Source organism: Oncorhynchus kisutch, linkage group LG3, assembly GCF_002021735.2.
Source record: "Oncorhynchus kisutch isolate 150728-3 linkage group LG3, Okis_V2, whole genome shotgun sequence".
Lineage (NCBI taxonomy): Eukaryota > Metazoa > Chordata > Actinopteri > Salmoniformes > Salmonidae > Oncorhynchus > Oncorhynchus kisutch.
Window position 1 is genome coordinate 4,965,681 of NC_034176.2, and position 17,160 is coordinate 4,982,840.

General features: G+C 44.6%; 1 protein-coding gene across 5 annotated transcripts in view; it reads left to right on the plus strand.

Moving 5' to 3' along the window:
* Positions 1–17,160, plus strand: part of LOC109882301 (sodium-dependent phosphate transporter 2-like) — a 149,037-nt gene that overhangs the window by 122,674 nt on the left and 9,203 nt on the right. For all 5 annotated transcript variants that reach the window (XR_004207761.1, XM_031816691.1, XM_031816686.1 and 2 more), the window contains 2 exons: positions 7,596–8,247; positions 9,042–9,227. Coding sequence is in view for 4 of the 5 variants with exons in the window: in XM_031816691.1 (XP_031672551.1) it covers positions 7,596–8,247; positions 9,042–9,227 (838 nt within the window). In the remaining variant the exon portion in view is untranslated. The remainder of the gene's footprint in view (positions 1–7,595; positions 8,248–9,041; positions 9,228–17,160) is intronic.

Consider the following 17,160-nt stretch of genomic DNA (forward strand, 5'->3'; position numbering starts at 1 on the left):
GAATGTTAGGGTAAGAATGTTAGGGTAAGAATGTTAGGGTAAGAATGTTTGGGTAGGAATGTTAGGGTAGAATGTTAGGGTAGGAATGTTAGGGTAAGAATGTTTGGGTAGGAATGTTAGGGTAAGAATGTTAAAGTAAGAATGTTAGGGTAAGAATGTTTGGGTAGGAATGTTAGGGTAAGAATGTTTGGGTAGGAATGTTAGGGTAAGAATGTTAAAGTAAGAATGTTAGGGTAAGAATGGGTAAGAATGTTTGGGTAGGAATGTTAGGGTAAGAATGTTAAAGTAAGAATGTTAGGGTAAGAATGGGTAAGAATGGGTAAGAATGTTTGGGTAAGAATGGGTAAGAATGTTTGGGTAAGAATGGGTAAGAATGTTAGGGTAAGAATGTTAGGGTAAGAATGTTAGGGTAAGAATGTTTGGGTAAGAATGGGTAAGAATGTTAGGGTAAGAATGGGTAAGAATGTTGGGGTAAGAATGTTTGGGTAAGAATGGGTAAGAATGTTAGGGTAAGAATGGGTAAGAATGTTGGGGTAAGAATGTTTGGGTAAGAATGGGTAAGAATGTTTGGGTAAGAATGGGTAAGAATGTTTGGGTAAGAATGGGTAAGAATGTTAGGGTAAGAATGGGTAAGAATGTTGGGGTAAGAATGTTTGGGTAAGAATGGGTAAGAATGTTTGGGTAAGAATGGGTAAGAATGTTAGGGTAAGAATGTTTGGGTAAGAATGGGTAAGAATGTTAGGGTAAGAATGGGTAAGAATGTTAGGGTAAGAATGTTTGGGTAAGAATGGGTAAGAATGTTAGGGTAAGAATGGGTAAGAATGTTTGGGTAAGAATGTTAGGGTAAGAATGTTAAGGTAAGAATTTTTAGGGTAAGAATTTTTAGGGTAAGAATGACTGTAACCTTTAGGACAATCCATGCTTTCAAATTGTCCGATATTTACAGTGCCTTGCGAAAGTATTCGGCCCCCTTGAACTTTGCGACCTTTTGCCACATTTCAGGCTTCAAACATAAAGATATAAAACTGTATTTTTTTTGTGAAGAATCAACAACAAGTGGGACACAATCATGAAGTGGAACGACATTTATTGGATATTTCAAACTTTTTTAACAAATCAAAAACTGAAAAATTGGGCGTGCAAAATTATTCTTATGTGGCAAAAGGTCGCAAAGTTCAAGGGGGCCGAATACTTTCGCAAGGCACTGTATATGACCACCTTACAAACAGGCCCATTTTTAACACACTCTTGCCTGTGTACACCTTTTATACCTCCCGTGTGCATTCTGGAATGAGTGGTAGTAGTGCAGATGTCATTGGTCTATTTTAATAAATAAATCCATTGAGCATTTAAAGTGCATTCAGAAAGTATTCCGACCCCTGACTTTTTCCCACATTTTGTTACGTTACAGCCTTAAATAGATTTTTTCTTTTCTTCTCATCAATCTACACACAATACCCCATAACGACAAAGCTAAAACAGGTTTTTATACATTTTTGCAAATGAATTAAAAAGAAAGGAAATACCTTATTTATATCAGTATTCAGACCCTTTTCTATGAGACTTGATATTGAGCTCAGGTGCATCCTGTTTCCATTGATCATCCTTGAGATGTTTCTACATCTTGATTGGAGTCCACCCGTGGTAAATTGTATTGATTGGATATGATTTGGAAAGGCACACACCTCTCTATATAAGGTCCCAGAGTTGACAGTGCATGTCAGAGCAAAAACCAAGTAATAAGGTCGAAGATATTGTCCGTAGAGCTTCGAGACAGGATTGTGTCGAGGCACAGACCTGGGGAAGGGTACCAAAAAATGTCTGCGGCATTGAAGGTCCCCAAGCACACAGTGGCCTCCATCATTCTTAAATGGAAGAAGTTTGAAACCATCAAGACTTCCTAGAGCTGGCTGCCCGGCCAAACTGAGCAATCGGAGGAGAAGGTCCTTGGTCAGGGAGAAGATCAAGAACCTGATGGAGAACCTTCCAGAAGGACAACCATCTCTGCAGCACTCCATCAATCAGGCCTTTATGGTGGAGTGGCCAGATGGAAGAAACTTTTCAGGAAAAGTGTACAAGACAGCCCACTTGGAGTTTGCCAAAAGGCACCTAAGGACTCTCAGACCATGAGAAACAAGATTCTCTGGTCTGATGAAACAAAGATTAAACTCTTTGGCCTGAATGCCAAGCGTCATGTCTGGAGTTAACCTGGCACCATACCTATGGTGATCCATGGTGGTGGCAGCATCATGCTGCGGGGATGTTTTTCAGCGGCAGGGACTGGGAGACTAGTCAGGATCAAGGGAAAGATGAACGGAGCAAAGTACAGAGAGATCCTTGATGAAAACATTCTCCAGAGTGCTCAGGACCTCAGACTGGGGCGAAGGTTCACCTTCCAACACTACAACGACCCAAAGCACACAGCCAAGACAACGCAATAGTGGCTTCGGGACAATTCTCTGAATGTCCTTGAGTGGCCCAGCCAGAACCCGGACTTGAACCCGAGCCAACATTTCTGGAGAGACCTGAAAATAGCTGTGCTGCTACGCTCCCCATCCAACCTGACAGAGTTTTCGAGAATCTACAGAGAAGAATGGGAGAAACTCCCCACATACAGTTGTAATGGCAGTTCGTCTGAAGAGGAGTAAGGATCGGACCAAGATGCAGAGTGGTAAGTGTCCATAACTTTAATCAAAGAAAGCACTGAACACAAAAAGAACTAAAGAAACGCGAAGAAACTAAACCGAAAAACGACAAACACTGACACGGAAACCAACAGTGAAACTCAGGCTACCCAAGTATGATTCTCAATCAGAGACAACTAACGACACCTGCCTCTGATTGAGAACCATACTAGGCCGAAACAATACCGTGTGACGACAAACACTGACACGGAAACCAACAGTGAAACCCAGGCTACCCAAGTATGATTCTCAATCAGAGACAACTAACGACACCTGCCTCTGATTGAGAACCATACTAGGCCGAAACAGAAACCAAACATAGAAAAACAAACATAGACTGCCCACCCGAACTCACGCCCTGACCATACTAAATAAATACAAAACAAAGGAAATAAAGGTCAGAACGTGACAACAGGTGTGTCACACTTGTAGTGTCATACCCAAGAAGACTCGAGGCTGTAATCGCTGCCAAAGTTACTTCAACAACGTACGAAGTAAAGTGTCTGAATACTAATGTAAATGATATATTTCAGTTAAGTATTTTTTTGCAACATTTGCAAAAATGTCTAAACTGTTTTTTGCTTTGTCATTATCATTATACTACCCACCACTGCGACCTGTATGCTCTCGTCGGCTGGCCCTCGCCACATATTTGTCGCAAAACCCACTGGCTCCAGGTCATCTATAAGTCTTTGCTAGGTAAAGCCCTGCCTTATCTCAGCTCACTGGTCACCATAGCAACACCCACCTGTAGCACGCGCTCCAGCAGGTATATCTCACTGGTCATCCCCAAAACCTACAACTTCTTTGGACGCTTTTCCTTCCAGTTCTCTGCTGCCAATGACTGGAACGAATTGCAAAAAAATCACGGAAGCTGGAGACTTACATCTCCCTATCTAACTTTAAGCATCGGCTTACCGATTCACTGCACCTGTACACAGCCCATCTGTAAATAGCCCATCCAACTACCTCATCCCCGTGTTGTTATTGTGATGGCAGGAGGATACAAGTAAAGGGCGCTGCCTAGCAACCATCAAGAGTTTAAGACCTTTAAGAGCGTACTGCGTTCCAATTCCACCTCAACATTACGGCTACATTTCATACGAAGCCGTAGGCAGAACTTTACCGCGTGACTTAGGTTGGTTTGGCGGAAATAAAAGTAGAGGCGTTGTCGCCGGCAAAACCTTCTCAGATATAAAGCAAAGTAAAGTCGTCGGGATGATGGAGGAAAAGCGCCTTGGTTACCAAGGGGAGATGTAAGTCTCCTTCACAGGTTACCAAGGGGAGATGTAAGTCTCCATCACAGGTTACCCAGGGGAGATGTAAGTCTCCATCACAGGTTACCAAGGGGAGAGGTAAGTCTCCATCACAGGTTACCAAGGGGAGAGGTAAGTCTCCATCACAGGTTACCAAGGGGAGATGTAAGTCTCCATCACAGGTTACCAAGGGGAGATGTAAGTCTCCATCACAGGTTACCAAGGGGAGATGTAAGTCTCCATCACAGGTTACCAAGGGGAGATGTAAGTCTCCATCACAGGTTACCAAGGGGAGATGTAAGTCTCCATCACAGGTTACCAAGGGGAGATGTAAGTCTCCATCACAGGTTACCAAGGGGAGATGTAAGTCTCCATCACAGGTTACCAAGGGGAGATGTAAGTCTCCATCACAGGTTACCAAGGGGAGATGTAAGTCTCCATCACAGGTTACCAAGGGGAGATGTAAGTCTCCATCACAGGTTACCAAGGGGAGATGTAAGTCTCCATCACAGGTTACCAAGGGGAGATGTAAGTCTCCATCACAGGTTACCAAGGGGAGATGTAAGTCTCCATCACAGGTTACCAAGGGGAGATGTAAGTCTCCATCACAGGTTACCAAGGGGAGATGTAAGTCTCCATCACAGGTTACCAAGGGGAGATGTAAGTCTCCATCACAGGTTACCAAGGGGAGATGTAAGTCTCCATCACAGGTTACCAAGGGGAGATGTAAGTCTCCATCACAGGTTACCAAGGGGAGATGTAAGTCTCCATCACAGGTTACCAAGGGGAGATGTAAGTCTCCATCACAGGTTACCAAGGGGAGATGTAAGTCTCCATCACAGGTTACCAAGGGGAGATGTAAGTCTCCATCACAGGTTACCAAGGGGAGATGTAAGTCTCCATCACAGGTTACCAAGGGGAGATGTAAGTCTCCATCACAGGTTACCAAGGGGAGATGTAAGTCTCCATCACAGGTTACCAAGGGGAGATGTAAGTCTCCATCACAGGTTACCAAGGGGAGATGTAAGTCTCCTTCACAGGTTACCAAGGGGAGATGTAAGTCTCCTTCACAGGTTACCCAGGGGAGATGTAAGTCTCCTTCACAGGTTACCCAGGGGAGATGTAAGTCTCCATCACAGGTTACCAAGGGGAGATGTAAGTCTCCATCACAGGTTACCAAGGGGAGATGTAAGTCTCCTTCACAGGTTACCAAGGGGAGATGTAAGTCTCCTTCACAGGTTACCAAGGGGAGATGTAAGTCTCCATCACAGGTTACCAAGGGGAGATGTAAGTCTCCATCACAGGTTACCAAGGGGAGATGTAAGTCTCCATCACAGGTTACCAAGGGGAGATGTAAGTCTCCATCACAGGTTACCAAGGGGAGATGTAAGTCTCCATCACAGGTTACCAAGGGGAGATGTAAGTCTCCATCACAGGTTACCAGGGGGAGATGTAAGTCTCCATCACAGGTTACCAGGGGGAGATGTAAGTCTCCATCACAGGTTACCAAGGGGAGATGTAAGTCTCCATCACAGGTTACCAAGGGGAGATGTAAGTCTCCATCACAGGTTACCAAGGGGAGATGTAAGTCTCCATCACAGGTTACCAAGGGGAGATGTAAGTCTCCATCACAGGTTACTAAGGGGAGATGTAAGTCTCCAGCTTCAGTGATTTTTGCAATTCGTTCCAGTCATTGGCAGCAGAGAACTGGAAAGAATGACTGGGTATATTGTTAACTTAACTTGATTGTTTAACTGTTCCGATTGGGGCAAATCAATGAAATAAAAATAACAGATATCCATTAGTTGTGTTATTTACATTCCACCACACACAACCTTTTAAAAAAAATTATTTTAATTTTACCCCTTTTTCTCCCCAATTTCGTGGTGTCCAATTGTTTTAGTAGCTACTATCTTGTCTCATCGCTACAACTCCCGTACGGGCTCGGGAGAGACGAAGGTTGAAAGTCATGCGTCCTCCGATACACAACCCAACCAAGCCGCACAGCGCCATCCAACCCGGAAGCCAGCCGCACCAATGTGTCGGTGGAAACACCGTGCACCTGGCAACCTTGGTTAGCGCGCACTGCGCCCGGCCCGCCACAGGAGTCGCTGGTGCCAATTGTGCATCGGCCCACGGACCTCCCGGTCGCTGCCGGTTACGACAGAGCCTGGGCACGAACCCAGAGTCTCTGGTGGCACAGCTGGCGCTGCAGTACAGCGCCCTTAACCACTGCGCCACCCGGGAGGCCCCCCCTCACACAACTTTTTCGTTGACAGTAGCAAGAACATAACTTGAATGTAGGAAACACCGTGCACCTCTTGTAAAAATTCATAAACAAAAATGTGCTTTTTTTTATCCCCCCCCAAAAAACGTACACACCTTTTAATTGAAATACATTCCAGGTGACTGACTACCTCATGAAGCTGGTTGAGAGAATGCCAAGAGTGTGCAAAGCTATCATCAAGGCAAAGGGTGGCTACTTTGAAGAATCTAAAATGTATATGTTGATTTGTGGAACACTTTTTTGGGTTGCTACATGATTCCATATGTGTTATTTCATAGTTTTGATGTCGTCACTATTATTCTACAATGTAGAAAATGGTACAAAATTAAAAGAAAAAAAATGTAATGAGTAGGTGTGTCCAAACTTTTGACTGGTACCGTATGTGGCCATAAATAATTTTTCTGTATGGGGTTGGCTTGCTGAGCTACAGCCTGGGAAGCCTTAAGGTCGTAGACAACACTGCTCATCACGCATGTAGTTCACTGTAAAACCACCTTTACTAAACCTATATTTTATAGTGTAGTATTGTATTTAGTATATTATAGTATTTCTTATAGTATAGTATTTGTTATATCCTTAGTTCTGTATAGCTCTCCCCCTCTCCAGGGCAGACCCACGCCATGCATATACACTGAGTATACCAAACATTAGGAACACCTTCCTAATATTGAGTTGCACCCCTCCCTTTTCCCCTCAGAACTGCCTCAATTCATCGGGCCATGGACTCTACAAGGTGTCGAAAGCGTTCCACAGGGATGCTGGCCCATGTTGACTCCAATGCTTCAAGTTGTGTGGATGTCCTTTGGGTTTGTGGACCATTCTTGATACACACGGGAAACTGTTGGGTGTGAAAAACCCAGCAGCGTTGCAGTTCTTTACACAATCCGGTGTGCCTGGCACCTACTACCATCCCCCGTTCAAAGGCACTTACATATTTTGCCCATTCACACTCTCTCTGAATGGCACACGTACACAATCCATGTCTCAATTGTCAATCTCCTCTCCTTCATCTACACTTATTGAAGTGGATTTAACATCAATAAGGGATCATATCACCTGGATCCTCCTGGTCAGTCTATGTCATGGAGAGAGCAGGTGTTCTTAGTGTTTTGTATTCTCAGTGTATATACACATAAGTTGAACTGGTGTCTGCTGCTGTGGGGAACGTGTGGGGGTAACTTAAATCTACACTCTATAATCAATAAGGGATCATAGCTTTCACCTGGTCAGTCTGTCATGGAAAGAGCAGGTATTCATAATGTTTTTGTACACTCAGTTAATATTATAATATTGTAGTATTAGTATAGTATTTCTATGTAATATATAATATAAGTGTTGTATTGCTCACCCCCCTCCTCCTCTCCTCAGGACGAACCCACTCCATGACCAACGGTACCCTGTCCATGTCCAAGTCCCCACTGTCCAACGGCAGCTTCACCTTCGGAGGGGAACACATCCGCAGCGACGGCCAGGTGTACCACACGGTTCACAAGGATTCTGGTCTCTACAAAGACCTGCTCCACAAGATCCACCTGGGACGACTGGAGGATGACAACTCCGCCCCCACGCCAGACAACAACTACCGCCTGCTGCGTCGCAACAACAGTTACACCTGCTACACGGCCGCCATCTGTGGCATGCCGGTCCAGCCGCTGCTCCGTTCCGAGTCCCGCGAGGCCCGAGAGGCCCGAGAGGACAGTGAGAAGCTGGTGGGGGAAGGGGAGAGGTCGGGGAGCGTGTCCTTTACCAAGAAGAGAGTTCGCTATGATAGTTACTCGTCGTACTGTAACGCCGTGGCGGAGGCCGAGATCGAGGCGGAGGAGGGTGGCGTGGAGATGAAGCTGGCATCTGACCTGGGGGGCGAGGAGGCAGGGGCGCCGGGTGCTCCTGTCCCGCTGGACGACTCCGCAGAAGAGGATGAAGGGGACAAGGACAAACCAACCGTTTACCTGCTCTTCCACTTCCTGCAGATCCTCACTGCATGCTTCGGATCTTTTGCTCACGGAGGCAATGACGTCAGGTGACTAGGATTGCTAAATTCCTCAAACTTTCCCGAAAGTTCCCAGGTGTTCCAGAAATCTGTTTTTTTTTCTACAGAATTTTCAGAGTTTCCAGAATTTTCCAACCCTACAGCTGACTACCAGTCAACACAACACAATTACTATTCAATGTGTTCACACAACTATAACCTTTGCTAACATTCACCCTCATTTGCCATATAATCCAATAAACTAGTGTCAAACAGAAAGGAAACTACCTGACACAGACTTCCCTCTCAAACAGAAAGGAAACTACCTGACACAGACTTCCCTCTCAAACAGAAAGGAAACTACCTGACACAGACTTCCCTCTCAAACAGAAAGGAAACTACCTGACACGACTTCCGTCTCAAACAGAAAGGGAAGCTACCTGACACAGACTTCCCTCTCAAACAGAAAGGAAACTACCTGACACAGACTTCCCTCTCAAACAGAAAGGAAACTACCTGACACAGACTTCCCCTCTCAAACAGAAAGGGAAGCTACCTGACACAGACTTCCCTCTCAAACAGAAAGGAAACTACCTGACACAGACTTCCCTCTCAAACAGAAAGGAAACTACCTGACACAGACTTCCCTCTCAAACAGAAAGGAAACTACCTGACACAGACTTCCCTCTCAAACAGAAAGGAAACTACCTGACACATACTTCCCTTTCCCACTGTGGTATCTACCATTCATCATAACACAACTGCCATATCATGTTATCCACAAAACTACATTCTAATGAGTTATTCATAAATCTGTCATTCTATATCCTCTACCCCCCCGGCAGTAACGCCATCGGCCCGTTGGTGGCGCTGTGGATGATCTATGAACAAGGCGGGGTGATGCAGGACGCCGCCACCCCGATCTGGTTGCTGTTCTACGGGGGCGTTGGCATCTGCTGCGGCCTCTGGGTGTGGGGGCGCCGGGTGATCCAGACCATGGGGAAGGACCTCACCCCCATCACACCTTCCAGGTGAGAGAAGGGACGGGCGGGGGGGGGGTTGGATGGGGTGGGGTGGGGAGTTGGATGGGGTGGGGGGGGGGGAGTTGGATGGGGTGGGGTGGGGAGTTGGATGGGGCGGGGGGGGGGGGAGTTGGATGTGGCTGGCTGGCTGGGTGGGTGGCTGGGTGGGTGGAAGGATGACATGCATTTGAATACAGTTCAACATAACACAACTACTAATTACATCACAGAAAAATCACAGATGAGTTGTCAAATACACTCACTTATACACTGAATCATGTACTCACTCCTAGACTGATTCATATTCTCACTCATAGACTGATACATATTCTCACTCATACACAGATTCATATAGTCACTCATAGACTGATTCATATACTCACTCCTAGACTGATTCATATTCTCACTCATAGACTGATTCATATACTCACTCCTAGACTGATTCAATATACTCACTCATAGACTGATTCATATACTCACTCATAGACTGATTCATATACTCCTCATAGACTGATTCATATACTCACTCATAGACTGATTCATATAGTCACTCATAGACTGATTCATATACTCACTCATAGACTGATTCATATACTCACTCATAGACTGATTCATATACTCACTCATAGACTGATTCATATACTCACTCATACACTGATTCATATATTCACTCATAGACTGATTCATATACTCACTCATAGACTGATTCATATACTCACTCATAGACTGATTCATATACTCACTCATAGACTGATTCATAGACTCACTCATAGACTGAGTCATATAGTCACTCATACCACTGATTCATATACTCACTCATAGACTTGATTCATATACTCACTCATAGACTTGATTCATATACTCACTCATAGACTGATTCATATACTCACTCATAGACTGATTCATATACTCACTCATAGACTGATTCATATACTCACTCATAGACTGATTCATATACTCACTCATAGACTGATTCATATACTCACTCATAGACTTGATTCATATACTCACTCATAGACTGATTCATATACTCACTCATAGACTGTTCATATACTCACTCATAGACTGATTCATATACTCACTCATAGACTGATTCATATAGCTCACTCATAGACTGATTCATATACTCACTCATAGACTGATTCATATACTCACTCATAGACTGATTCATATACTCACTCATAGACTGATTCATATACTCACTCATAGACTGATTCATATACTCACTCATAGACTGATTCATATACTCACTCATAGACTGATTCATATACTCACTCATAGACTGATTCATATACTCACTCATAGACTGATTCATATACTCACTCATAGACTGATTCATATACTCACTCATAGACTGATTCATATACTCACTCATAGACTGATTCATATACTCACTCTAGACTGATTCATATACTCACTCATAGACTGATTCATATACTCACTCATAGACTGATTCATATACTCACTCATAGACTGATTCATATACTCACTCATAGACTGATTCATATACTCACTCATAGACTGATTCATATACTCACTCATAGACTGATTCATATACGCACTCATAGACTGATTCATATACTCACTCATAGACTGATTCATATACTCACTCCATAGACTGATTCAATAATCTCCATAGACTGATTCATATACTCACTCATAGACTGATGCATATACTCACTCATAGACTGATTCATATACTCACTCATAGACGATTCATATACTCACTCATAGACTGATTCATATACTCACTCATAGACTGATTCATATACTCACTCATAGACTGATTCATTACTCCCTCATAGACTGATTCATATACTCACTCATAGACTGATTCATATACTCACTCATAGACTGATCATATTACTCACTCATAGACTGATTCATATAGTCACTCATAGACTGATTCATATACTCACTCATAGACTGATTCAATATACTCACTCATAGACTGATTCATATACTCACTCATAGACTGATTCATATACTCACTCATAGACTGATTCATATACTCACTCATAGACTGATTCATATACTCACTCATAGACTGATTCATATACTCACTCATAGACTGATTCATATACTCACTCATAGACTGATTCATATACTCACTCATAGACTGATTCATATACTCACTCATAGACTGATTCATATACTCACTCATAGACTGATTCATATACTCACTCATAGACTGATTCATATACTCACTCATAGACTGATTCATATACTCACTCATAGACTGATTCATATACTCACTCATAGACTGATTCATATACTCACTCATAGACTGATTCATATAGTCACTCATAACTCACTCATAGACTGATTCATATACTCACTCATAGACTGATTCATATACTCACTCATAGACTGATTCATATACTCACTCATAGACTGATTCATATACTCACTCATAGACTGATTCATATACTCACTCATAGACTGATTCAATATACTCACTCATAGACTGATTCATATACTCACTCATAGACTGATTCATATACTCCTCATAGACTGATTCATATACTCACTCATAGACTGATTCATATACTCACTCATAGACTGATTCATATACTCACGTCATAGACTGATTCATATACTCACTCATAGACTGATTCAATACGCACTCATAGACTGATTCATATACTCACTCATAGACTGATGCATATACTCACTCATAGACTGAATTCATATAGTCCCTCATAGCACTGATTCATATACTCACGTCATAGACTGATTCATATCTCACTCATAGACTGATTCATATACTCACTCATAGACTGATTCATATAGTCACTCATACCACTGATCATGATACATATACTCACTCATAGACTGATTCATATACTCACTCATAGACTGATTCATATACTCACTCATAGACTGATTCATATACTCACTCATAGACTGATTCATATACTCACTCATAGACTGATTCATATACTCACTCATAGACTGATTCATATACTCACTCATAGACTGATTCATATAGTCACTCATAGACTGATTCATATACTCACTCATAGACTGATTCATATACTCACTCATAGACTGATTCATATACTCACTCATAGACTGATTCATATACTCACTCATAGACTGATTCATATACTCACTCATAGACTGATTCATATACTCACTCATAGACTGATTCATATACTCACTCATAGACTGATTCATATACTCACTCATAGACTGATTCATATACTCACTCATAGACTGATTCATATACTCACTCATAGACTGATTCATATACTCACTCATAGACTGATTCATATACTCACTCATAGACTGATTCATATACTCACTCATAGACTGATTCATATACTCACTCATAGACTGATTCATTGAACAAAAATATAAATGCAACAAGATTTTACTGAGTTACAGCTCATATATGAAATCAGTCAATTGAAATAGATTCATTAGATCCTAATCTATAGATCTATGACTGAGAATACAGATATGCATCTGTTGGTCACAGATACCTTTTTTTTTAAGTAGGGGCGCAGATTATTTTTTTTTAAGTCTGTATCTGGTGTGATCACCATTTGTCTCATGCAGCGTGACACATCTCCTTCGCATAGAGTTGATCAGGCTGTTGATTGTGGCCTGTGGAATGTTGTCCCACTCCTCTTCAATGGCTGTGTGAAGTTGCTGGATATTGGCGGGAACTGGAACACGCTGTTGTACACGTCGATCCAGAGTATCCCAAACATGCTCAATGGGTGCCATGTCTGGTGAGTATACAGGCCATGGAAGAACTGGGACATTTTCAGCTTCCAGGAATTGTGTACAGATCCTTGCGACATGGGGCCGTGCAATATCATGCTGAAACATGAGGTGATGGTGGTGGATAAATGGCACAACAATGGGCCTCAGGATCTCGTCACGGTGCATTCAAATTGCCATCGATAAAATGCAACTGTGTTCGTTGTCTGTAACTTATACTTTCCCCATACCATAACCCCACCACCACCATGCTCGTCCACATGACGCCACGTCTGCCATCTGCCCGGTACAGCTGAAAACGGGATTAATCCGTGAAGAGCACACTTCTCCAGCGAGGCCAGTGAGCATTTCCCCACTGAAGTCGGTTACGACGCTGAACTGCAGTCAGGTCATGACCCTGGTGAAGACAGTGAGGACGCAGATGAGCTTCCCTGAGGCGGGTTTCTGACAGTTTGTGCAGACATTCTTTGGTCATCAACTGTCTGGGTGTCTGGTCTCAGAAGATCCCGCAGGTGAAGAAGCCGGATGTGGAGGTCCTGGGCTGGCGTGGTAACATGTGGTCTGCGGTTGTGAGGCCGGTTGGATGTACTGCCAAATTCTCAAAAAAGATTTTGGAGCCGGCTTATGTTAGAGAAATGAACATGAAATTCTCTGGCAACAGCTCTGGTGGACATTCCTGAAGTCAGAATGCCAATTTGCACGCTCCCTCAACTTGAGACATCTGTGGCATTGTGTTGTGTGACAAAAATGCACATTTTAGAGTGGCCTTTTATTGTCCCCAGCACGAGGTGCACCTGTGTAATGATCAGGCTGTTTAATCATCTTCTTGATTTCACACACCTGTCAGGTGGATGGATTATCGTGGTAGGGTAGAATTGCTCACTAACAGGGATGTAAACAAATTTGTGCACAAAATTTGAGAACATTTCTGGGATCTTTTATTTCAGCTCATGAAACATGGGATCATCACTTTACATGTTGCGTTTATATTTCGGTTCAGTAAACATGCGCACTGTTGAATACACTGAAAGGCTCACAGCTTTACACTTTACTGCTACTTGTTGCCTGCCTGCCTGCCTGTATGTCTGTATCTGCATGATGAAGTCTGCATGGGCCCTTTCTCCTGAACTGAACCCTTCATACACCCCTGTAGGACCACGAGAAGCTACTCCTCAACAAGGCTAGAACCCTTCTCTGCTCTAGTCTTCCTTGATCCTCACTAGAACCCTTCTCTGCTCTAGTCTTCCTTGATCCTCACTAGAACCCTTCTCTGCTCTAGTCTTCCTTGATCCTCACTAGAACCCTTCTGCTCTAGTCTTCCTTGATCCTCACTAGAACCCTTCTCTGCTCTAATCTTCCTTGATACTCACTAGAACCTTTCTCTGCTCTAAAACCCTTTAGATCCTTCATAGAACCGTTCTGAGTGAATTATCCTATATATTATATTATAACTAAGAAGTTATGCTTCTTAGAACCTGGTACTACCCTTCGTTGAACCTTGAGACTGCACCCTACACCCCTCACTAGAACCCTGCTTCTTAGAACCCTATACCCCTCACTAGAACCCTGCTTCCTAGAGCCCTATCCCCCTAACTAGAACCCTGCTTCTTAGAGCCCTATACCCCTCACTAGAACCCTGCTTCCTAGAGCCCTATCCCCCTAACTAGAATCCTGCTTCTTATAACCCAATCCTCCTCACTAGAACTCTGATTCTCATAACCCAATCCTCCTCACTAGAACCCTGCTTCTTAGAACCCTATCCACCTCATTCGAACCCTGCTTCTTTAAACCCAATCCTCCTCACTAGAACCCTGCTTCTTAGAACCCTTTCCATCTCACTAGAACCCTGCTTCTTATAACCCAATCCTCCTCACTAGAACCCTGCTTCTTAGAACCATATCCACCCCACTAGAACCCTGCTTCTTAGAACCCTTTCCACCTCACCAGAATCCGGCTTCTTAGAACCCTATCCACCTCACTAGAACCCTGCTTCTTATAACCCAATCCTCCTCATTAGATCCCTGCTTCCTAGAACCCTATCCATCTCACTAGAACATTTCCCCTAGAATCCTATCCACCTCACTAGAACCCTGCTTCCTAGAACCCTATCCCCCTAACTAGAACACTGCTTCTTAGAACCCTATCCACCTCACTAGAATCCTGCTTCTTAGAACCCATTTCCACCTCACTAGAATCCTGTTCTTAGAACCCTATCCATCTCACTGGAATCTCATCCAGAATTCTCTGTAGTGTGTCTCTTCCTCTTCTAACCCAGCAACCTAAAGCAGGCCAAGCACAGCAGAGGTCATGTTAACGTCACTTTGACCCACAGACAGGCAGCCAGCAACATGAAGCAGCTCTAGCACAGCAGAGCTCAGACACACACCTAAGCAGAGTGGAGCCAAACTGATTTAACCCTTTGTGTTATTGCCTAAAGGAGCTGGAGAGGAACGAGAGCACTCAGGAGCCTGAGTGCTCCATCTCTCCCTGCCTCATTCGCTCCCTCGCAGTGTCTGTCTCCTCTTTCTCTTTCTCTCTCAATCTCTCTGTTCTCTTTCTCCTCTCTTTCCCCTCTCCTAACCCTTTCCATCTCACTAGAACACTGCTTCTTAGAACCCTATCCACCTCACTAGAACAATGCCTCTTAGAACCCTATCCACCTCACTAGAACAATGCCTCTTAGAACCCTACCCTCTCCGTCTCCCTATCCTTCTCCATGACTTACACTCTCCTTTCCCTTTCCTTCTCCTCTCCTTCTCCTCCTTCTCCTCTCTTTCCTCTCTCCTTTTCCTCTCCTCCTCCTCTCCTCTCCTTCTCCTCTCTTTCCTCTCTCCTTCTCCTCTCCTTCCCCTTTCCTTCTCCTCCTTCCCCTCTCCTCCTCCTCTCCTCTCCTTCTCCTCTCTTTCCTCTCTCCTTCTCCTCTCCTTCCCCTTTCCTTCTCCTCCTTCCCCTCTCCTCCCCCCTCCTCTCTTTCCTCTCTCCTTCATCTCTCTTTCCTCTCTCCTTCTCCTCTCCTTCTCCTCTTTCCCCTCTCCTTCCCCTCTCCTCTCCTTCTTCTCTCCTTGCCCTCTCCTTCCTCCTCTCATTCATCTCTCCTTCTCCTCTTTCCTCTCTCCTTCTTCTCTCCTTCGCCTCTCCTTCTCCTCTCTTTCATCTCTCCTTCTCCTCTCTTTCATCTCTCCTTCTCCTCTTTCCCCTCTCCTTCTCTTCTTTCCACTCTCCTGCTCCTCCTCTCCTTCTCCTCTCCTCCTCTCCTTCTCCTCTCCTCCTCTCCTTCTCCGTTCTTTCCTCTCTCCTTCTCCTCTTTCCCCTCTCCTTCTCTTCTTTCCACTCTCCTGCTCCTCCTCTCCTTCTCCTCTCCTCCTCTCCTTCTCCTCTCCTCCTCTCCTTCTCCGTTCTTTCCTCTCTCCTTCTCCTCTCCTTTTCCTCTCGTTCCTCTCTCCTTCCCCTCTCCTCCTCTCCTTCCCCTCTTCTTCTCCTCTTTCTCCTCTCCTTCCCCTATCCTCCTCTCCTCCTCTCCTTCTCCTCTCTTTACCCTCTCCTTCTCCTCTCCCCCCCCCACTGTAGGACATACAACCCCCCCACTGTAGGACATACACCCCCCCCCCCCACTGTAGGACATACAACCCCCCCCCCTACTGTAGGACATACAACCCCCCCCCCTACTGTAGGACATACAACCCCCCCCCCCCCCCCCCCCCCCACTGTAGGACATACACCCCCCCCCCCACTGTAGGACAAACAACCCCCCCCCCCCCCACTGTAGGACATACAACCCCCCCCCCCCCCCCCCCCGACTGTATCACATACAACCCTACCCCCCCCCCCCCCTACTGTATCACATACAACCCTACCCCCCCCTACTGTATCACATACAACCCTAACCCCCCCCCCCCTACTGTATCACATAAACCCTACCCCCCCTACTGTATCACATACAACCCTACCCCCCCTACTGTATCACATACAACCCTAACCCCCCCCCCCCTACTGTATCACATACAACCCTAACCCCCCCTACTGTATCACATACAACCCTAACCCCCCCTACTGTATCACATACAACCCTAACCCCCCCCCCTACTGTATCACATACAACCCTAACCCCCCCCCCTACTGTATCACATACAACCCTAACCCCCCCCCCCTACTGTATCACATACAACCCTAACCCCCCCTACTGTATCACATACAACCCTAACCCCCCCCC